Raw genomic sequence first — 23,274 nt, 5'->3', positions numbered from 1 at the left:
GCTGACACGGTAAGGCTTTTCCATGTGTCAGTTTTATCTCTGAACCTAGTGAACATGAATACGCAGGTGTGACTGCACTGATACCGGCATCCATGCAGTGTATATACAGTATGCTGTGCATATGGCTTGTCGTTATAGAATCCATTAATACTAATTTACTGGAACCTTGTGATGTACTATCCATATATAACACCTTGCATTTTAAGCAATATAATCCAGGATCATTTTTGTTGTTGTTGTTGCGGATTCAAGCATACAGGCCATTGATGGTTAATTTAACCTGTTTGTGTAGAATTCATACCTCCCTTCCTGGAAATTTGTAGCTATGGTTACAATTTTCTGCATACTTTAACAATGACAGGTGTTAACATGTGCACCGATGAAGGATGAAATGTTACATACATTACATGTTTTAAAATCTCCTGTGACATGTAGCAAAACAAATTCTTATTTCATGAAATTTGGCCTTTAAGAGCACATATCCCTTAAAAGGAGAATTTCATTGTTTTTATGTTTGTGTTTTTTTTTTTCTTTTACTTTTCATGCCAAAAAAATGATAGAAAAAAAAACCTGTTAAATAATAATTGTCCTTGGAGCTGTAAGAACTTAAATTGAAACTTGATAGACCAAGCACCTTCAATTCTAAATCCTGAAGTGCTCTGTTGTTCTGTTTGTTAAAGAAGCACTCCCATTAGGTTTTTTATTAATTAAATGTGTATGTAATGCAGTGTGAGTGTATTAATATACTCACCTACCGCCGCTCTCTCCGGTGTCCATCTCCGTTCTGCTTTTCTTCTCAGTGATGTCACCGCTCTTCAGACCATCTTGGCCACGCGGCGCTCTCTGTGACCCAGAAATGGCTTTTACAATGTAACCTATGGAGCGTCAGAACCAGGTTCCATAGGCTTTTATTGTAAAAGAGACTTCCGGATCACACATACAGCACAGCATGACCTGGAGAGTCTGAAGAGCAGTGACGTCACTCAGAAGAGGAGCAGAACAGAGCTGGACACAGGAGAGAGCGGCGGTAGGTGAGTATTAATACACTCACACTACATTACATGCACATACACACATTTAATGGATAAAAAAAACTTAATAGGAGTGCTTCTTTAAAGAGGACTTGTCACCACGTCAAAAGTGACCAATTTTTCCTCGTATTTTATTCCCATTGCACCCCTGAGTATTCTTATTTTTTAAATTTGCAATATGGTTGCAGAAATATGGGCCTTTTATTTCATGCTAAATATTAGTATTTCCCAGAGGAACGTAGCTGAAAGGATTTTCTAGGGGCTTGTTTGTAGGTTCATCTGTATTATTATACTATGACCAACGCCCCCTAGTAAGGTCCACAAAAATTGACTAAATAAAAAGGCCCATATCTCTGGAACCATATAGCGAATAAAAAAAAAAAAGTGGAACAGCGGGAATAAAATTAGAGCAAAAACTGGACACTTTTGACTTAGCATTTTGTCCGCACACCATATGTCAATGTGCCTGTGGCTCCTTACTATAGGAACGTCTTGTGCTGCCATACAGCCTTCTGCACGTATGTTGTTCATCGTATTGTGCACAACAATACAGTATAATGGAGTTCAATGATGCAAGTCCTGTCTTCACGTCCATTCTCCTTGCAATGGAAAAGAAATAAAATGAAACCCGTTTCAGTCTGTGGCGTGACGGAGCTAACCAGCTTGCATCTTGCTTTCTTGCATATCTCCAATTCCTCCTCTTCTGTTTAGAAACTGAACACTGCCTTTTGTGTTTCTGCCGCTTAACCTTCCTGGACTTCTACAGGCAGCACATAGCAGATCACATTTTCTAGCATTCTAAGCCATGGCTGTCCTTGCACTGTTGAGCATAGCCATGTACAGAAGCTTCCAATTAGATGGCAGAGTTATTAAGTAATATACAGTCAATGGCCTTGTGACAGCAGCTATAAATCAGACATGTGAGGCCATTAACACTGTCACTAGTCCGTAAAAATCATTATGTAGTAAACAAATGCCATCTAGTCTGATCAAAGACAGAGTATGTGGAAGCCATACAAATGTTATTTCCTATTATTATTTCCCATATTTTGTATGAAATGGATGCTTTTGCCTTTGACATAATGGCCTTTCTGTCCTCAAGGTTCAAAGGTTGCACATAGTCAATTATACCTAAACCAGGATTGCCCTGTTGATTGAAGGGCCTGCTCACTTGTCAGACTTTCTAATTCCAAATAATTTTTAGCTACTTGACTAATGGAGAGTCGGCCTGTTGAGAACCTAACTCCAAGTGCTATGACATTTGGGAAGTAATGTCAGGTATGATAATTATTACTATTAGAGCACTTTTGTATTGTCAAGGCTTTTAAGATCTATCATTATTTGTACCTTAGCACCAGGACTAATCTATTAATTAATTTTACTCACTTATATAGCTGCATCATATTCCACAATGCTTTACAGACATCATCACCACTGTCCCCATTGGGGCTCACAATCTAAATTCCCTATCAGTTTGTCTTTATAGTGTGGTAGGAAACCAGAGTACTTGGAGGAAATCCATACAAACTCCTTGCAGATGTTGTCCTTTATGGGATTTAAACTCAAGACCCCAGTGCTGCAAGGCCACTGTGCTAACCACTGAGCCACCGTGCATACACAAATCTGGCAGCAGCACATTTATGTATCACTCTTTTGTTCCACTCCACCACCAAAAATGTAGGTCGAGGTCTATGGTAGACCAAAGTCATCGAGGCCAAGTATACAAATATCAAACACCTAAACACGAGATTGCTACATATCATCTTACATAACATTTTCTAAATGTATGGGTTCGATTTATACTTGATAGTGTTCATGATAAAAACAAAGTACGATGTCCCTAGGCCTAAATCAAGAGACACACTAAAGCCTAGTCATGTATATGACTAACAGATTGCATTGCCTCGTAGCAGTAACATCTGGGAAGCATTATGAAATAGTTCAGATACCTTACCTGCAATATATTCTGTCTACACTAACATCTTAAAGAAGTCCTACTGTCTGAGCATAAAGCAAAACTTATCAAATGTCTTGATTATTTGTTAAAGAATAAATGTGGATTGTTGTACTTAGAAAAAAAATAACATTTATTCAAATATAATCATGTCATCACAGTCACACATATACAGTTGAAACCAGAAGTTTACATACACTTGTAGTGTGGCGGTGTTCACACTGTGCAGAAAGGAGGCAGTGACCCAAGAAAAGTCCAACTTAAACGGCTTTATTCAGCAAAGCTCACAGTTCAAAACAAAAGCTGTCCTCCGGATCACAGCCGGAATGTCCACACAGTTCGTCAGACCCTGTTGCCGTGGGAGAGGGCCGCACCGTGTCACTCAGGGTGCGTCATATGCGGAGCCTTCACAAGCGTGTACAGAGCGCTGCTTGCAAACCAGAAACTGACACACCCAAACCTTTGCTGCAGGTTTTAAACAGGAATCTGTGGCCATGAGCCACCTGTAAGACCCAGGCTGGAGGGAATGGACCACCCCACTGCCATTCCTGTAGTCCACTCCAAGAATAAAAGCCCACGCCAGGTTTTACCAATCTGCCTTGGACAACTAGTTTGACCATGTCCAAACTTACTTTTATTCTGCACTGCAATCACAGCTATCTCTGTGACTGCAATGCAGTCCAGCGGGTTTAGTATGCCACTATGCACATTCTAGGAGAAACATACCGTCCCTCGCATATGATTCCCGTCACTGCCTCACACACTTTATAAAAAGACACATATGCATGTTTTTCTCAGTATCTGACATGAAATCAGAATAAACCTTGCCAAAATAATGAGAGAGAGAATGTTTTAAGGCATTTTTATTACTTACTGCAAAGTCAAAAGTTTACATACATTTCATTAGTATTTGGTACCATTGCCCTTAAACTGAATGACTTGGGTCAAACGTTTGGGATATCCTTCCACAAGCTTCTCACAATATTTGGTGTGAATTTTGGCACATTCCTCCTGACAAAACTGGTGTAACTGATCCAGGTTTATAGGTCGCCTTGCTCGCACCTGCCTTTTCAGCTCTGCCCATACATTTTTAATAGGATTGAAATCAGGGCTTTGTGATAGCCACTCCAAAATATTGACTTTTTTATCCTTAAGCCACTTTGTTACCCTTTTGGCAGTATGCTTTCGGGTCATTGTCCATTTGGAAGACCCATTTCCACCCAAGCTTTTACTTCTTGGCTGATGTCTTGAGATGTTGCTTCAGCATTGCCACATAATCTTCTTTTCTCATGATGCCATCTATTTTGTGAAGTGCACCAGTCCCTCCTGCAGCCAAACAACCCCACAACATGATGCTGCTCATCAAGAGTGTGCAAAGCAGTCATCAAAGCAAAAGGTGGCTACTTTGAAGAACCTAGAATATAAGACATATTTTCAGTTGTTTCACACTTTTTTGTTAAGTATATAATTCCACATGTGTTAATTCATAGTTTTGATGCCTTCAGTGTGAATGTACAAATTTCATAGTCATGAAAATACAGAAAAATCTTTTAATGAGAAGGTTTGTCCAAACTTTTGGTCTGTACTGTACATATATACGTATATACACACTTTGCAAATATGGTACATACCAGCCTAGTTCCTCTAGACTCCTGCAGTTAAAGGACTTTTGGTGATATTATGGTCACATGACCGTGATGTCACCAAAGATCCTTAAAGGGGTTATCCGGTCAAAAGTAATAAGTCTGCAGTCACTTTGTGTGACTGCAGACTTATGAATCCCCCCAAGCTCACGCACTGTGCTCTGCGGTTATTTGCCAGTTTGAGTCTCGGTAACGAAGGGTATGTATGAGTTATACATGCCCCCGGCCAGTGGGTGCGGCCTCACTCTCCATATACTTGTATTGAACGAGGCTGTGCCTTCTAGTTGGACGCGCCCACTGGCCGTCCACGTCACTAGATGAGGCATGGCCTCGCTTCATACACTTATGCATACCTGCCTCCGTTATCATGATGCGTCCGTTATCAAGGCTTAAACCCGGTGAATCCCTGCAGTGCACAGTGTGTGCGCTGGGGGAATTCATAAGTCTGCAGTCACACAGAGTGACTGCAGACTTATCACTTTTGACCGGACAACCCTTTTAACTATCTGATTTCAGAATCTAAAATTTCAAAGTCTGAAAATTGCTATCTTATTAGAATTTTTTGACAATTTTCCAATATTCTGATAAATAAATGCAAAACAAATCAACGTAAAAATTTACTACTAACCAAAAGTACAATGTGTAACAAAAAAAAATCTCTATGGGAACATTGAAACAGTCAGATTTGAAAAAATGTGTTTGGTCACCAAGTGGTTAAACACCCCTAACCACAAAAAATATATATTATGGAGTAACTGCACTTGTATATGAATTTTACTGGTCTTAGTTTTTCCTAACACTGATCTTGTACTGTGTTTCTCCGAAAATAAGACCTACCCCTAAAATAAACCCTAGCATGATTTGCCAGGATTTTTGGAGTATGATTGAAATATAAGGCCTTCTCAAAAAAATAAGCCCTATTTATAGTCAGGGCCAGCGTTGGGGGGGAGGAAAACTGGGCAATTGCCTAGGGGCCCCACTCTCTTAGGGACCTTCAGCATTTATATTCCAAGGTTAAGATTGCTTAAAGGGGATATCTGGGACTTAAAAAAAAAATGTGCCTAAGAACTAACCGGCATGTAGTTGCTAATAGAGGCTACTACCTGCCTGTTGTACCCGGTGCCGGTCATTGACCCTCCTGCCAGGGATTCAGCTGCTCCCTGTTGACAGGGTGGGACTACAGACGTCATGCTGATTGACAGCCGACTTCCCCCAATTAGGCAGCAGAGAGCCGGCTGTCAATCAGCATGACACCTATTCAGACATAACAGAACGCATGGTAGAAATCATTCACGTGAGTCCTAGATTTATAGAATAATGTGAATAATGATTCCAAGTACTGCATGTAGGGCAAAATTACAGGAAATAGTTTTATCTGCGATTCATTTTATTCCCAATATCCCCAAATACTTTGATTTACTGAGTCTCTGCAAATAAGAACAATTTTCAGCTGGAGCAGGAAGATTGTGTGGAATTTATTTTCTGTCCAGGCTGTCAACAAGCTGCAAACTGCGATAAATGGTACCTTATAGCTTGCTGGTAGGATTCCTGCTCAACAAGAAGGCGGATTCGATTTTTTAAGGTTTTAGTTGCTTTTCTTAATTCAGACAATGAAATTATAAGAAATAATCACTAAAGGTTTTTTTTTTTACACAACTCATCTGGCAGCGTTAAACAACCACTGGTTGGTACATTTTCACCGATCAGGCAAACCATGGTCAACAATGCTCACTGAACGATCTGTTGTAGATTGCTCAGTACCGTAGTTCTCGGTAGCGATAGTCCACACACAGGACTATGTGCTGCCGAGAGCAATGATCTTTTTTGTTTCTTCAGAAGAGCATGTCATTCTAATTCATCACGTGATCGATTTACAGTGAAACAACACTAGTTCGCAATAATCTTTCAGTGTAAATGCACTTTAAAAGGGGTTGTCTTGGACTTCTATATTCAAGGCCTATCTTTAGGATAGGTTATCAATATCTGATTGGTGGGGGTGTAACACCCGGCAGCCCTGCCGATCAGTTGTTCTTGGTGCCACCAGCGGCCAAATGTGCTGAGATCGGAGGTGCACAACACTTCTCTGTCAACAGAATAGTGGCCGGGGCTGTGGACTACACATCCTTCCCCTATTTGAGTCAATCCTGGGCGGATATGCAGTACCTAGCCGCTGCCACTATGTAGTTGACGGAGCTGTGCTAGTCGGCACGTCCAACTGCTGTCTGCATCGGGAACAGCTACGGAAGGGGTGTCGGGTGTTCTACCCACACTGATTAGATGTTGATGATGTACCCTAAGGATAGGCCATCGATATAAAAGTCCTGGACAATCCCTTTAAGGGTTTAATCACAAAGATGTCATTGCATCTATTTTTATTCTTATTAATTATATGACAAGATTATAAAAACTTGGCTGCTTTCATCCAGCCACAGTGCCACATATGTGTATGGAAGGAAGTCCATATAAAGCAATTATAGTTGTTTGGTGGAAGAAATAAAGGGACTTGCCTCGCTTAGACAATCTATTCACTGCAATGCTAAGCTGTAGCCTCAGTGTCCATATCTCGGCAGTGGCAGAGCCTCTTTACTGTAAATACTTTGGGCTTGCTTTTGCAGTCGGTTTTGTAATTTAAATCATAAATGTCACCTCTGATTTCATGAGACAACTACCTTTAATTCGGACTGCCATAATAAATTAATACAGCCGGGCTGGTTCAACTTACAGGTATACATTGCCCTGACTCCTCATGAAGGCTGCTGAATTCATGTGAGCACATTCACAGCCTTGAGGTTGTAAATTACCATTTCTCCTTCCTTGGCTGAATAACTGCACTGGTAGATTTTGCCTGGTAGTTTTCACTTATTCGTATGCTGTTAGATACATGGATATGTTAGGAGATTTTGCATACTTCATATGTAATAAGTCTACCCTCACCTGCTGTATCCTCACCTATCCCTTGTAGACTGAGCCCTTGCGGGCAGGGTCCTCTCTCCTCCTGTACAGTTTCTCGTTTCGTTTTTGTTCAAGATTTTTGTAATTGTTTCTGCTATGTATACCCCCTTTTTCACATGTAAAGCGCCATGGAATAAATGGCACTATAATAATTATTAATAATAATAAGAATAATAATAATTTGAACCAATAGCAATCAAGTCTAATTGTGGATTTTTCTGGCCATATTCAGAAGATAAAGAATTGTAAAGTGCTGCATCTCAATTTAACCTATAACACGTATTTTTACTGCTCTTTGGTAAAATTTTAGTAAATACTGTTGAACCAACTGTGATTTAAAAGGACTTTATAAACTCCTCTTCATGCAGATGTGCAGTACTTGACTTCTGGGGAGTTTGTGTGCAGTTTAGGAGAAAAAAAAAAAGAACAAAATTGGTTTTGGATGAAAGGATAAGCTGTGGAGAGTAGTTGGAAGAAGTCAATTCAGCAAGCGGAGACAGAGGAACTGCTGACGAAAGATGATGTATCACCTTGACAGTTTCACAGAAAATGGAAATTAGGAGAACCCAGATTATAGTAATGGAATATTGCTTCTTTATTTGGTGAAGCGTAGTGTTCTTTATTACTTCTTTACAATTTGGAATATTTGCCTAACATGTTGCTCATTTCTGTGGACATCGTCCAGTACAACGTGACAACAAACAGCATATTGGTCCCTAGAAAGGTTTCGGTTGCACTAGTCAATAGTATGGTTGTTCGGTATTCTTGTGTTGTATACTGGTGAATGGGGCAGCACGGTGGCTCAGTGGTTAGCACTGTAGCTTTGCATCGCTGGGGTCCTGGGTTCAAATCCCACCATGAATAACATCTGCAAGGAGCTTGTATGTTCTCCCTGTGTTTGTGTGGGTTTCCTCCGGGTTCTCCGGTTTCCTCCCACATTCCAAAGTGATAGGGAATGTAGATTGTGAGCCCCAGTGGGGACAGCGATGATAATGTCTGTAAAGTGATGCGGAATTAATGGTGCTTTATAAGCAAAGTTTAATAAATAATGGTGCCTATTTGTGCCGGTGGTGTTCACTTATCGTCATATTGTCCAACACTGAAGTAGTATAGATATTCCATGTGTCATCATCCCTGGTAAATTTATGGACATCATAGCAATAGATAGATGAACACTAACGGCCTGGTAGTGACCCCGTCTCTTTTTTTTATTGTGGTGGTTTTTAATTCACATATAAAGGCACAGATTATAGCTCTTGGGCAGGATTTTAAAGTCTTAAATCTCTATTAATTTGAGAATAGAAAATAAGTTTTGCAGGCAAATAGTTTTTGGGACCATTCTTGGTTCTTCTGTTTTTTGTTTTGTTTTGTTTTTTTGCTTTTCACTTGTAGGGTTAAAAATGCAAATGACAGGAACACAAAGAGCCCATCATGTAACCATCTAGACCACCACTGAAGGGTGTCGAGCCGTTTGTCTATACAATTGTATTAAGTTACTTCCTCTTCAGGTTTTATTCTGCGAACATGTTGCAGTCTCGCATAACATGGATAGGATTTAAAGCTTCCTTGCTTTCCATTCTGCTTTCTGATGGAGTAGAGATTGACAGGGGATTTTATTTTCAGTGTCTGAGCGCAGACACTGAGCTGGCAACACAAGAGTTAGAATAGTGTTATTTGGATTGCAATTAATTACTTGCCTGGGTACCTGCCATTGCCTTCTGCATGTAGATTTAGGTGTATGTGTGTGTGTAAGAGACAAAAGAGGGGGAGTGGGGAAGAGGCTGGATTTCATTTTTTTTCTAACTTACAGCCAGTGACGTGAGATATGCCTGGAACGATCAGGCAGAATGAAAACAGTAGATTTGAAGATGCTGGCACAAGCAGCCTTGTGCATCTTAAGCTAATGCTGATCATCTCTGCATTGCAAGCTGCTCATGTAGAGTTTGTTTAGAGGGGTCTCCCGACTAACTCAATTGCTGAGGAGTAAATTGTGCCTTTTTGCACCTCTTTTATTTTCTTGCACCTGAGCTTTCCTATTTGGAAATGATTGGAGTTAACAGCGTCCAAAGCACAAGCAAGGTGCGGGTGAGAGCCACAGGCTCTGTGAAATATGCCCGGGAGGAATCTGTCCGACGTCAGTCCCACAGGTCCAAATCCCTTAAAATCTCCCATTCATCTGATTTCTCTACTGGACATGTCAAAGAGAGCAAGGTACAGTAACTTACACGTCTACCACTTCAGAATTGGGGCATGCTTTTATTACATGGCCAGATCAATTTGATGCATTCCTTTTTCCTAAATTTATGGTGTAGACTTCATATTTCAACTCTGATATCAATATGTAGATGTGGAAAAGGGCAATTTAAGTAGCGAGGATAACCCCAGAATATTTACAATAATGCGTGCAAAATTGGCTGTAATTGGTAATATTGTAATAGCCTTTATTAAGAGTCTACGGGAAGCAAAGACACATCTTTAGCTTTCTCACCACGTTCAATCGATTTCTGCATGTTCGATACTACAGAGCTTTATATGTGTTGTCTCTAACCAATGCTTGGACCGTTAGTTTTACTACCAAAATACTAATTAGTGTGTGTCATAGCGGGGAGCACATAATTATGCTACATTGTTAGCATCAATAGAATAATATTCTCTCTCATGTGAATGTAAGTAATTAAAACCAGAGTAGTCGTTGATAAAATGAATACGAGATCGGTTAATTATGTCAGTGAGACATATAGCAGTGCGGGCGGAGGTGGGGGGTCTCTGGTGTGGGGATGCTGCATGTGCAGACAGAATGGTGAATCTTTGTATGGGGATAGCCAAACAGTCCTGCATCTATTATGATCACAACTGTATACTAAGCAAACACTAGGCATGTTAACAAGCATTTAATTAGGGTGCACAGAGATATATCATGAAGACCGAACATCATAAGGAGCTGTGTGAAGCATTACAGACGGTCGGTATACTGTTTGCAGACTGGGGCTACTCCCTTTTATTTAATGCAACTCAAATAGTCATGTATTAATATAATATTGGCTTTCGATAGGGTGTGCAAATGAACATATAAGTGGTTGTTAATTATTAGAAATGAGTTGCATCATGGTATGCCGCTGAAAACCTTTTGTTAAAGGCGATGGTAATTCATAGAAAAGGGAAGACATTGGATCATCAATTTGAATAATGTGGTTATTTGTACTAACAAGATAACGCCGTTGACTCACCTGCCCCCAGGTTGTTGTGCTTGTTAAAAGCTGCCTTTTGCAAAGGTCATCGACATCCCTTTTTTTTTTTTTGGGCACCATGGAAGTAAAATGGCCACTGGGCACAACGCAGCTCTGGCAGTTAGTTAAAAGCATTAGTGTCATTGAAACAAAGTATTATTATTGCTTCCTCCTGGCAACCACATGGCTATATGCGTCACATGGCAAAATAAAAACATCTCCAGAATGTACGAAATGGAGAAATCCCCAGAATGTGAGCACATGCCAATGAACACCCTGCTGTCCCCATCTGGAGAGTCAACAAGACCTTCACTAGAGAAGTCATTCTTGATGATGAATGTGTTCGTCTTAAATTACCATAAAGTTTCAATAAAATTACAGTAGATGTTAGCAAACAACACAAGATTTAATGGATGTGTTCTTTAATGTTCATGTTTCTTCTGGTATGCTAAGCTGTCAATGATGTTCAACCAAATAAACTGCTTTTAGTGTCTTGGTTACCAAAACCAGCCCATACCTGCCTTTACCAAGGACATTAAAGGATCCGTTGGGATCCTGGAATTGCCATTCCTTTTAATTCCATAAAACAATTTACTATCTCTAATTGGAGTTTCATACTATGAGCACAATGTCAGCAAGGAATTATTGGTGAAAAGTCAAGACAAGGCACAACAGGTCCATCAATAATGTTGATATATTCATGTTTCTGTTACAAGGTAGGGCTAGATGAGATGTCAGCTTTGAATTTTCATATGATGCCTTGGATGGATATGTCATCACTTTAGTGTTTAGTAAAGAAGGGTGAATGGTGATCATAATTTACGATGGTAGAAGTCACCTTGGAATTGCCTTTATCAGGATGGCAGGGTGAAAAGAAAAATATGACTTTTAATGTCTATTGGTAGAGGATTGTACAGTTCCTTAGACCCAAATGGACACAGTATCTTTGAATGCTAGGGTCAGGGACAAAATTTTGATGCTGAAAACATGTTGACCTTTTCATCATAGGTGTAATTTTAAGAAGTTGTGCGGCAGCAGATACAGCCAAGCCTTTGTGCCTGAGAGAAACTAGAGGCCCTTCTTCCACATAAAACACACCAATATAAATGATAAAAAATATGAAAGGTTGCGGGCCCTGTTACAAATTTTGTATTGGGAGCCAAGAGCTTCAAAGAGTTCTGCAACATTGAAATTCTCTTATGTCTTAAGATGACAGGTTAGAGGGACCTTGAAGAATTCAGTATTGACTGTCTAATACATAAATACATTAATATACTCATTTTGTACGTATCCTGATTTCCATTATTCTTTACCAACCATAACCATTCTTCACCCTCTGATTTATTGCAGTTTTACTACATCAGTGAACTTGTGAAAAAAATCTAACTCTGATGAAGCATAAGCACGCAAATATTGCATTATAAAAACTGGGTGAAGCTGAAAACGTTAGGTTCCCATAGAAAATAAATATAATTTACTCCACAAAAATCAATATTAACCTGGCGGTTTCTAGTGATGATCAGCGTGTGTCCCCTGGTGCTCAATGAAGAATTCAGCACCTGGTTTCTTCTGACCATTGCTGTATTCAGCAACTTGGATTGAGCATATACCAGCAGATATGTGAAACATTCACCACCGTGTAATGTAGAATGCTTTGCTGCTATTATGGCCTGATGAAGGTGTTGCTTTAAGATGCATAGAGTATGTCTTTAATGCCATAATAAAATATTTGAACTGTTCTTTGGAATATGCACATTCTTTATTAGCAGCTCCCATGTCTCAGCTTTTCTCGGTTATCTACTCTATATAATAGTATGTCACTGTGGTATCATTATGATGGTATAATACTTAACATGGAGACTGTACACGTACCTTACCACGCATTTACCATACAGTACTGTGCAAAAGTTTTAAGCTGATGTGCAAAAGATGCTACAAAGTAAAAGTGTTTTAAAAATAGAAGTGTTATTTTTATCAATTAGGAAAGTGAATAAACAAAAGGGACATCAAAATCAAATCATTATTTGATGTGACCTCTCTTTGTCTTTAAAAGGAATCTGTCAGCGGGTGTTTGCTATGTAATCTGAGAGCACCATAATGTAGGGACATAGACCCTGATTACAGGGATGTGTCACTGGGCTGTGTTTTTCTGTCTCAATAAAATCAGTGTTTTATCAGCAGGAGATTATTACTACAGGACAACTGGCCTCCTGCTGCCTAATCCATTCACGCCCTAATCACTGATTAGCAGCTCTCTGTCACTATGTATTGTAGACAGAAAGTTGTGATGTGGGCAAGTTATAGATTGACCAGAGCTCAGTTGTTGATCTATCTACAGCAGATACTACTGTGACTCTGTCATAACTGCTGCACCCAATAAACTGATACGTCACTGGAATCGGGGTCTCTGCCCCTACCTCACGGTGCTGTCAGATTAAATAAAACAGCATCCGTTTTTGTAGGTACACTTGCACACAGTTTTTGAAAAAGCTCAGCAGGGAAGTTGTGCCTCACATCTTAGAGAAATAACCACAAATCTTCTGTGGATAAAGGCTTGTGCAAATCCTTCTGTCCTGCATGTAATCCCAGACAGACTTGATGATTTTGAGATCAGGGTTCTGGTGGGGGAATAACAGATCATCAGCTTCAGGATGGCCCATTCCTCTTAACAATGAAGATGGTTCTTAATGACATTGGCTCTATGTTTGGGGTCATTGTCCTTCCTGTACTTCTCAGCATTGAGGACACAATTCTGACCAAATCTAAAACACCATTTGCTGAAATGAAGCCCCAAACTTGCAAGGATCCTCCACAATGCTTCACTGCTGCCTGCAGACACTTAGTACTGTAAAGCTCTCCAGCCTTTTGGGGAACAAACTGTCTTCTCTAAAAGCCCAATATTTATAATTTTTGAATCCTCAGTGCTGAGTGCTTACTGCCATGTTTTTTCATCCCAGTTCCTATGTTTTCATGCATAGTTGAGTTGCTTGACCTTGTTTCCACGTCGAAGGTATTATTTTTTTATGTAATTCTTCTATGAAGACCACTTTTGGCCAGTCTTCTCCAAATAGTGTACGGGTGTAACTGTATCCCACTGGTTACTGCCAGTTCTGAGCTGATGGCACGGCTGGACATCTTCTGATACCGAAGGGAAGTATGCATGATGTCTCTTTCATCTGCTGCACTAATTTTCCTTGGCTGACCACTGTGTCTATGGTCCTCAGCATTGCACATTTCTTGGTGCTTCTTCAGAAGAGCTTGAACATCTTGAAACCTCAGTTTACTTTGAAATCTTTGCCTGGGAGAGACCTTGCTGACTCTCTGCTCAGTCTTCCAATTATATGTCACAGGTGTATGACCTGTGACATGAAACTGTCTTCCACAACCTCACCTTTGTAGCAGAGTTTGGCTGTTCTTCAAACAGTTTGAAGCCTCAAACACAGCTGTTTCTGTTTCATCTAATGACTGTATTTCAGTGTACACATGAAAATGATGATCCTTATCACCTGTTTGGTATAATTGGTTACTCATGCACCTGACTATAATCCAACAAAATCTCTTACTTTGTGCATGTGTATCTAGAAGAAAATATGCTGTTTTGAAGGCAAATGGTTGATCACACCAAATATTGATTTGATTTAGATTTCTCTTTTGTCTTTGCATTTTGTCAGTTGATAAAACTACATTATTAACACTTCTATTTTTTTAAAGCATTCTTACTTTGCAGCATTTTTTGCACACTTGCCTAAAGCTTTTGCACAGTTCTGTATATATACGCCAGTGGAGCTGGCTTGTCCCGGTTGGTGAGCAACATAGAAGTCACTAAATTCTGTCACTGAGTAATAATTGCTGATATCCAGATAATGATAAATAGAATGTCTGAGCTCTACATGACACGTACAGATACTTTAAGAAGGAAAAAACTTCATATGCTGGAAAGATAAACCTGCTACTCAACATAATACAAAGCTCCCTATAGTTATCGTTTATGGATCCTTTTGCCTACTAAAAGAGGTTTCCCAGAACCCATGTTCTGAAAATGGGTCAGGGCTGCAATTCCAGAAGCAACACATAGGGAAACCCAGCCATGTTTCTGTTAAAAATGTACCTATTTTTTAACGTGGTAAAGTTCCCTTATTGAAAATATATAGTATGAGAGATATTTTTCTTGAATCCGTTGCAGACAATGCTAAAAGTGATGATAGTGTAGTGCCTGAAATTGTCTCCATGTCATTATTGATACATCTTGTGTTCTCCAACAATGTCTGTAGATGCCATGAGGGCCCAGAGGGCCACTTAACATTTCATTGATTTGTTGCACCAGAAGGTGCACTTGTCTTGAGGTATAGGTTTCCTTTGTCCTCAGTACAGGTCTGGGCAGTGTCAAGTGAAGTAAGCAGCATTGATTATCTTGTTACAGTGGCACCTGTTAAAAGGTGGGGTATTTAGTGTGTAGGCTGCCAGTGAACAGTCATTCCTTAAACTCATGTGTTGTAAGCAAGAAAAATGGGCATTTTTGAGGACCTGAACAACTTTGCCAAAGTCTGTGATGGCTAGACAACTGGGTCAGAATATCTCGAAAACAGAAAATTTTGTTATGATGTGGTTTGTTGTGTCAAAAGTGAATCAAGGAAGTGACCCAAGGAAAGACAACTGGCAAACCAGTAATAGGGTCCTGGGCACCCAAAGGTTCATTGACAGAGGTAGTTCATCTGTTCCAGTCCCACAGAAGAGCTTCTTTAGCAAAAATGTATATATCGTTAATGCTTATGATAGAAAGGTGTTCAAGTACATCACAGCTTGCTGTTCATTGGTCTGCATAGCTGCGAAGAGGTCACAGTGCCCATGTTGACCATTGTCCATCACAAAAGCATCTACAATGGGCTGGTGAGCATCAAACCATGGAGTGATGAAAAAGGTGGCCTGGTCTGATGAATCCTGTTTTCTTTTACATCATTTGGGTGTCCAGTTGCATATGCTCAACTTACATGGGGAAGAGAAGCCACCAGGATGCACTATGTAAAGAAGGCAAGCCAGCAAGGTCAGTGTGATTCTCTGGCAATGTTCTGCTGGGAAAATTTGGGTCCTGACATTCATGTGAATGTTACTTTGATATATACCACCTAGCCTAACAGTGTTGTACAATAGTACCTCTGTATAGCCACAGTATTTCCTAATGCTAGAAGACATTTCAGCACTATAACTGCAAAAATTGTTTGGAACTATTCGGAGAAGGTGGTCATGCTTTTAAGGTGTTGACTTGTCCTCCATGCTCTACAGAGCTTAATCTGATTGAGCATATGTGGGAATATTAATGGGAGTCTGTCACCCCATTCTTACAGTATGATCTAAGCACATAGCTTTGTAAGGGACATATTCCCTATAAATATTGCACCTTTGGTGTTCTAATCGCCTCCTCTATTCTGTAGATACTGAAGTTTAATCAAATATGCTAATTGGGGTGCTCTGTGTTTTCTTGCATTGTAACAAGGGGCTTAATGCATCCTTCTGCATGCCGGCACTGTCAGTTATTAGTGAGGGAAGTGCAGCCATGCAAAACCAATTGGCGGATCAGTTCACTGAGCCGCTTAGCCACACCAAGGGTGCACCAAGCACCCTAATTAGCATATTTGATTACATGAAGTTCATGCAGAACAGAAGCAGCAATTAGAACAGTAAATATAAGTTCTTTTTATAGGGAATATATCCCCCACAAGATCATGTGCTTAGTTTATACTTTCAGTTTGGGCTGACAGACTTCCTTTAAAATTGATCCATGGAGGCAGCATACTGCCGCTAATGTCTTGGTGCTGGAAACCACAAACCACCTTCATTGATAGTTTTAATTTTATGATTGGCAATATTAATTGTTGTCATCTAATGTAGCATTTTCTTTCTTTGTATTGAATAGAGATTTTGGACCAATGCAAAGGCTCCAACTTAAGCAATTTTACTTATGATAATACACAATTCTTAAGTAGCTAGTCATGAAAGGGCCTATTCATTAAGACTGGCGGTGTGTACAACACTCTTAATGGAGGGCTCACTGAAGTAGGATGCACCAAATTTATTAAGAGTCTTAGTGATGTGCATGTTGTCAGAAATGCTACTCCAGTTTCTGTCTGAAGTAGCATTTGTTCCATAAGAAATTCTGGCACTTTTGCAGAATTCGACAGGCTGGTGTAGACACACCCCATTTTGCCCAAGCTCCTCTCCAGCTCTGCCCATTTTGGCAAAGCTGCCCGAAACTGAAAAGGCCAAAAGTCACAGAGTCCACTTTGTGCCAAAATTTTGCAACTTTTCAAGGCGTTTCATTCCAGTTTTCTGGCATAGAAACTTTGATGAATTGGCCTTAAAGTTTTATAACCAGATATTTCACACCTTACCCTCCTGATAAAGACTGGACAGAGCTTTTTTTAAATATTTTTTCTCATTATTAATAAATCATTCGCACCTATGTCATTCCTTTCTGAATGTGCAAAATATTAACATATCCAAATTATTTGCCCACAAGCACTGCATATTTGTCTGCCAAAAGATCTTTTAGTCGTAAATAGGATATCATCTTCCCCACATTACCATGCATATTTGCCTTGTATTAGGGTAGATCCTGTATTAGTAGCTGATAGACACCACTGTGCTGCCTTCCTTGCAGAATCCAATAGAATAAGACAGATGCTGGACACAAATTTGACAGCCCCATAGATTTACTGCATTTTATGACAAATTATGCTTTAGATCCATCTGACATAGGTAGGATTAGCAGCTGGTCGTGGTAGATAGTTTTAATGTGCTATTTTTTTTTGCATTTGTCTGACTAGTAAACAAATTGCATCATGGAAGCTGAACACCGTGCAGACGCTAGTTTCGTAGATGTATGAACAGCGGATGCAGTCAGAGTCATTTGCCATAAGATGTCACTGTAGACCTCTCTAATTGTGAAGAAATCTCCATCTTTCTCCAGTTCTTGAGGCCGGCTGATATTCTTTCCCAAATTGTTTACTCTCTATTCAAAGAAGTTTAACAATTAAAATAGGAGCAGTAGGAGAAAATAAGAGGTGCGTGAAACTGTGAAGGTAAGCAAGCTGCTTCATACTGGAGGCAGGCAGTGTTCAATCATCAGGGATGAAGGCAGCAAATCGAAATACTAAAATACCGTAATCACTGGGAATCAAAAAAGGGGGTCTCTGGGAATAAATGAGAGGAGAAAGAAATGGTAAGATGAAAAGAATGAAAATTCTAGAAGGATAGAAAAAAATAGATAAACTCATTTATTGGTGCTGTAGAGAAGCTGAATTAAAATAGTAGAATTAAAATGTTTCTTTGCACCTCTAGAAGTCAGGTGAAATCTACCTAGACTTCCTGTGTTATTCAGGCAAGAAGAATCTACCTGTGATTAATCCTTCTGCTGCTTCTAGGCGAAGGCACCATTAATATTGGTGCTGGAATACAGCGACCTTGAAGCAGTGTTTCAAATGATCTAACGTGTTGTTTTACTCATGAAACTCCCTTACACATTCACACATATCTATATGTTGCATACTAAAAAGGTCCTGTGAGATTATACATGAGCATTGGTATCCTTTTCTAGGCTCTAGATTCATTTCCTACGTCCCTACACTATTAGACCACGGTCACACGTTCAGTATTTGTTCAGTATTTTACCTCAGTATGTGTAAGCCAAAACCAGGAGTGGGACAATCAGAGGGAAAGTATAATAGAAACATGTCACCACTTCTGTATTTATCACCCTCTCCTGGTTTTGGCTTACAAATACTGATGTAAAAAACTGACCAAATACTCAACGTGTGAACGTGGCCTTAGTGGTATAGTCGGACCAGACAACTTTCACACATCATTATCCTCCGATTTCTATTCTGTAATAAAAGTTCTTAACAAAAACTGCTCCCTTAAAGCACTGGGATCTTCAGCTTGAAATTGATCAAAGGAAAACAGTATATGTTCTTCATGTTTGGGATTTCTTTGGATTCTTTGGTTTCACTCCACATTCCAAATAACCATACTGAGGTCAGCCTGTGATGTGGATTTGCAATAAAAACTAAATTAGTATGAACCCAGATTTGAATATAAATAATACAGTTCTGAGGAACACAGTGAATTGCCACTATATAAACGGGTTAATACAATATTTATTTTTCTTTCTTATATAATGCCATCATATTCTGCAGCGCTTTACAGACATCACTGTCCCCACTAGGGCTTACAATCTATATTTCCTATCAGTATGTCTTTGGAGTGTGGGAAGAAACCAGAGTAGCCAAAGGAAACCCACACAAACACAGAACATACAATCTTCTTGCAGATGGATTTGAACCCAGGACCTCAATGCTGCAAGGCTACCATGCTAACCACTAAGCCATCGTGCTGCGGATGTAGAGATACATCATGACAGGGTGACAGCCTGAGGAGAGAAGTCAAGAGCGCAACCTTCTTCACAAACTGTAGATGCCGGCTATATAACATATGAGACCGAAATTTTCACAATACAGTGGCTTGCAAAAGTATTCATCCCCTTTGGCTTTTTACCTATTTTGTTACATTACAACCTGTGGTTAAATATTTTTGTAATCTGGTTTGTGTGTGATGCATCAGCACTAAATAGTCTAACTTGGTGAAGTGAAGTGAGAAAAATATAGGCATAAATTAAATTTATGCGATCAAATAACTACAAATTTGCATGTGCATATGTATTCACCCCTTTTGCGGTGAAGCCCCAAGACATTTGTGGTGCAAGCAATTACCGTCATAAGTCACATGCATAGAGAAAGGAAGTCCATCTGTGTTCAATCTAAGTGTCACATGGCCTGTCAGTATATACACACCTTTTCTGAAAGGCCACAGAGGCTGCAACACCATTAAGCAAGGGGCACCACTAACCAAACAACACCATGAAGACCAAGGAGATCTCCAAACAAGTCAGGAACAAAATTGTTGAGAAGTAGAAGTCAGGCTTGGGTTATAAAATAATATCCAAATCTCTGATGATCTCCCAGAGCACCATCAAATCCATTATTATCAAATGGAGCAACACAGCTCATCACCCCAAGAACACTCCCAACAGTAAAACATGGTGGTGGCAGCCACATGTTGTGGGGATGTTTTTTGGCTGCAGGGACAGGGAAAATGGTCCAAGTCGAAGGGAAGATGGATGGTGCAAAATACAGAGATATTCTTGAGCAAAACCTGTTTCAGTCTGTCAGTGATTTGAGACTGGGCGAAGGTTCACCTTCCAACAAGACAGCGACCCAAAGCATACTGCTAAAGCAACATTGGAGTGGTTTACGGGGAATCGTGTAAATGTTTTGGAGTGGGATAGTTGAAACTTAAAGGAGCAGTCTTGCATTGAGGAATGGGCAAAGATCCCAGTGGAAAGATGTGGGAAGCTCATAGACATATCCAAATGGACTTGCAAATGTAATTGCTGCACAAGGAGGCTCTACAAAGTACTGACTTTAGGGGAGTGAATAGTTATGCACTCTGAAGTTTTCAGTTATTTTATCCTATTTCTTGTTTTCTCCACAATGAGAAAAAAAAAATATTCACAGTTGTAGGCATATTATTTACATGAACTGAAGCAAACCTCAAAAAAAACTGAAATTCCAGATTGTGAGGTAGCAAAATAAAAAAAAAATGCTAAGGGATGAATACTTTTGCAAGCCTCTGTATATTGCAATACACTAGTGTTAATCATTTAATATAAGCAATTGGGCGATCGCTAGTTGCCTAAAACAAAGTAGAAAAAGAATATTTAAAAAATAATTGAAAAATATCATTCTAACCACCCCCTATTAATAGTAAAGAAATTGAAAAACATATTTGGTATCACCATGTTCATAAAAGTCAAGTCTGCCAAAATATAAAATGAAGTTGCCTGATCTGTGTACACTGTAACGATAAATAATATCAAAATTGCAGATTTGCGGTCACCACTTCCCGTAAAAAACTGCAATAAAAAACAATCAAAATTTCATATCTACCCCAAATTAGTATCAAACCTTCAGAGTGCCACACAGAAAATAAGTCTTCACACAATTCCATGGGCCATAAAATAAAAATCTTACAGGTCCAGAAAATGGTAACAAACCAAGCATTTTTTATTTTTACTAACTTCTGATTTTTCTTGACCACTTACATAAAAAAGAAAAATCTACCAAATAAGTTTGGTATCACTGTAATCATACTGATCTGGATCATGAGGATTCAGAGTCATTTTTACCAAAAAATGAACGCCGTAAAAAAAACAACTCAAAAACAATTAAGGAATTTTTTTTTTCACAATTTCACAGCCTTTGGAATTTTTTTTCCCATTTTTCAATTCACTGACTGGTAAAATGAAAGGTATGATTCCAAACTATCAAAAACAAGTCCTCATTTGGCTACATTGATAGAAAAATAAAAAGATGTGGATTTTGGAAGAAGGTGAGGTAAAAATGCAAACATAAATGAAAATTAAAAGCTTAAAGTCGCCTGCCCTTTGATAAATGAACCATACTGGATGTAAGACACATGGATACCCCAGTGCAATTGAAAATTGAATGAGAAAGCGTTTGTTTACCTGTTATATTGTGAATCCACATTAAAATGGTAAAATTGAGATATCTGAGCAACTTTGAATGAGGCAGCAGTAGATTAGCTGGGGCCAGTAGCCAATCTAGAGAGGTTTTCCTGCGAAATCATGTAGAGAGTATACAGAGAATGGTGTGATCCAGGAAAAATATCCAGCAAAAGGAGGCCGTTAAAGGGAATCTGTCAGCAGGTTATTGCTACTTAATCTAAGAGCAGCATTATTCCAAGGATATGTCACTTACTAGGCTGAGGTGTTGTAGTTTCAATACAATCCATGTTTTATCATCTGGAGATTCATTGTTTGACTAGATCTCACATGTACAGCAGTGAGGCTAATCTGTGTAACCCTCCCCCACCACTGATTGCTGACAATCTACACTATACACAGGAAGCTGCCAATCGGTGGTGTGGGCGGGGTTTATTCACAGCTCACCATTATGACAACTGCTACATAAAACAGGGATTCTATCAAAACTACATCAAGCAGTCCAGTAAGTGATACATCCCTGGATTCAGGCTGACTTGCCCTATAATATACTGGTCTCAGATTACATAACAAAAACCTGCTGACAGATTTGCTAACAAAGGCGAGGATGTCAAGAATCGTTGTGATGAGCAGGCCGTGTATTGCCAAGCAAATTGCAGCAAAATACAACAGAAGCGCTGCAATTAATGGGTTTGAATGCACAACTTGTTAATTTGCAACATGGATGGGCGATAACCGCAGATGACCAGTGTGAGTGATATTGCCGTGAAATGGAAACAGAAAGGCAAGACTCCAGTGGGCAATGGAGAACTGAAATATACACCGCTGAAAACACATGACAATGAACACAGAATATTCTGCTGCATAGAGGAGGCAATTGACACCGTGGAGTCAATATAAAACACATGGAGATGGATATATTACATAATAGTCTGTGACACCTGTTCTTCGAGGATACTTTAACTAAAATGGTGCTTAGATTTCTCCATCCAGTCTTGCTCATGGTTGATCAATTTAGGAATAATAGTATAAATGTTTCATGGTCAAAGATTTATAACGCAGATGTAAAATTAACAGATTTTTTTGTTTCTTGTTTTTTTACCTGACGAAAGTGACTGATAATATGTGTTTTATGTCTTCCCCATACTCCTCCATAGTGCTAAACTGCAACAGTAGACAAATGCCACATCTGTGGCTTTCTCAAGTTGAAAAGTGTATTCTGTGGAAACAAAAGGACATAGAGAAAAAGAGCTTAAACATTTAATAATAATAGTATTTTACCCATCCACTTTTCTAATGCTGGTGTTCTGCCGATGATCCTTACCACAAGATACAACCTCATATTGAGTTACTCTAGTCTACAGCAGGTTTTCCAATCATTTCTATAAAGTAAAGTATAGCATATTATCATTTATTATATGTTGTAAAATAAAGTGTAATCCATCATTGACTAGTCCTGATAAATGCCAGATTAGCAAATATTCTGGATTACCCACTAATTTGGATAGAGATTGTTCAAAGTAAAATATATAAAATAGGGAGAAACTGGAGGCAAGAGACAAGAGGAAAGACTATTGGTACAAATCACATGAATGCACCACACTATTCCGAAGGTCAGCACAAACATTGCACCACTGCAAGTAATAATAAAACGGCATTCTAACAAATCAAAGACTTACGGTATATCAAGTCCAGCTTAAATTTTACTGCATCTAGTTTTTAACCACCTTAAAATACTAATACTTAAGAAACTAACTCAGACCCAAAGGTTAATCTACAAGTTCTTTTCTGGCCTTATGCTATTCTGCACTATTGTTTAAATGGGTTGTCCAGGTTCGGCAGCAAAGTCTGCAGTCACTCTATATGTCTGTAGATTTGTGAATTGTTACAGCTT

The 23,274-nt window shown here is 39.3% G+C and overlaps 1 protein-coding gene across 6 annotated transcripts in view; it reads left to right on the top strand.

Annotated features, from left to right (window-relative positions):
- The window catches only part of PSD3 (pleckstrin and Sec7 domain containing 3), a 902,747-nt gene that overhangs the window by 702,479 nt on the left and 176,994 nt on the right, over window positions 1-23,274 (top strand). Inside the window, exon 1 of one of the 6 annotated variants that reach the window (XM_073636973.1) lies at window positions 9,376-9,791. The exons of the other annotated variants lie outside the window; for them this stretch is intronic. Coding sequence (XP_073493074.1) covers window positions 9,624-9,791 — 168 coding nt within the window. The 5' untranslated portion in view covers window positions 9,376-9,623. Of the gene's footprint in view, window positions 1-9,375; window positions 9,792-23,274 lie in introns of those variants that run through there. 6 annotated transcript variants of the gene reach the window in all.

The sequence above is a fragment of the Phyllobates terribilis genome, unplaced genomic scaffold (assembly GCF_046119375.1).
Source record: "Phyllobates terribilis strain yellow unplaced genomic scaffold, ASM4611937v1 Scaffold_1__5_contigs__length_1240528914, whole genome shotgun sequence".
In the NCBI taxonomy this organism is placed as follows: domain Eukaryota; kingdom Metazoa; phylum Chordata; class Amphibia; order Anura; family Dendrobatidae; genus Phyllobates; species Phyllobates terribilis.
Note: the sequence above shows the minus strand (reverse complement) of the source record. Positions and strands in the feature narration are given on the sequence as shown.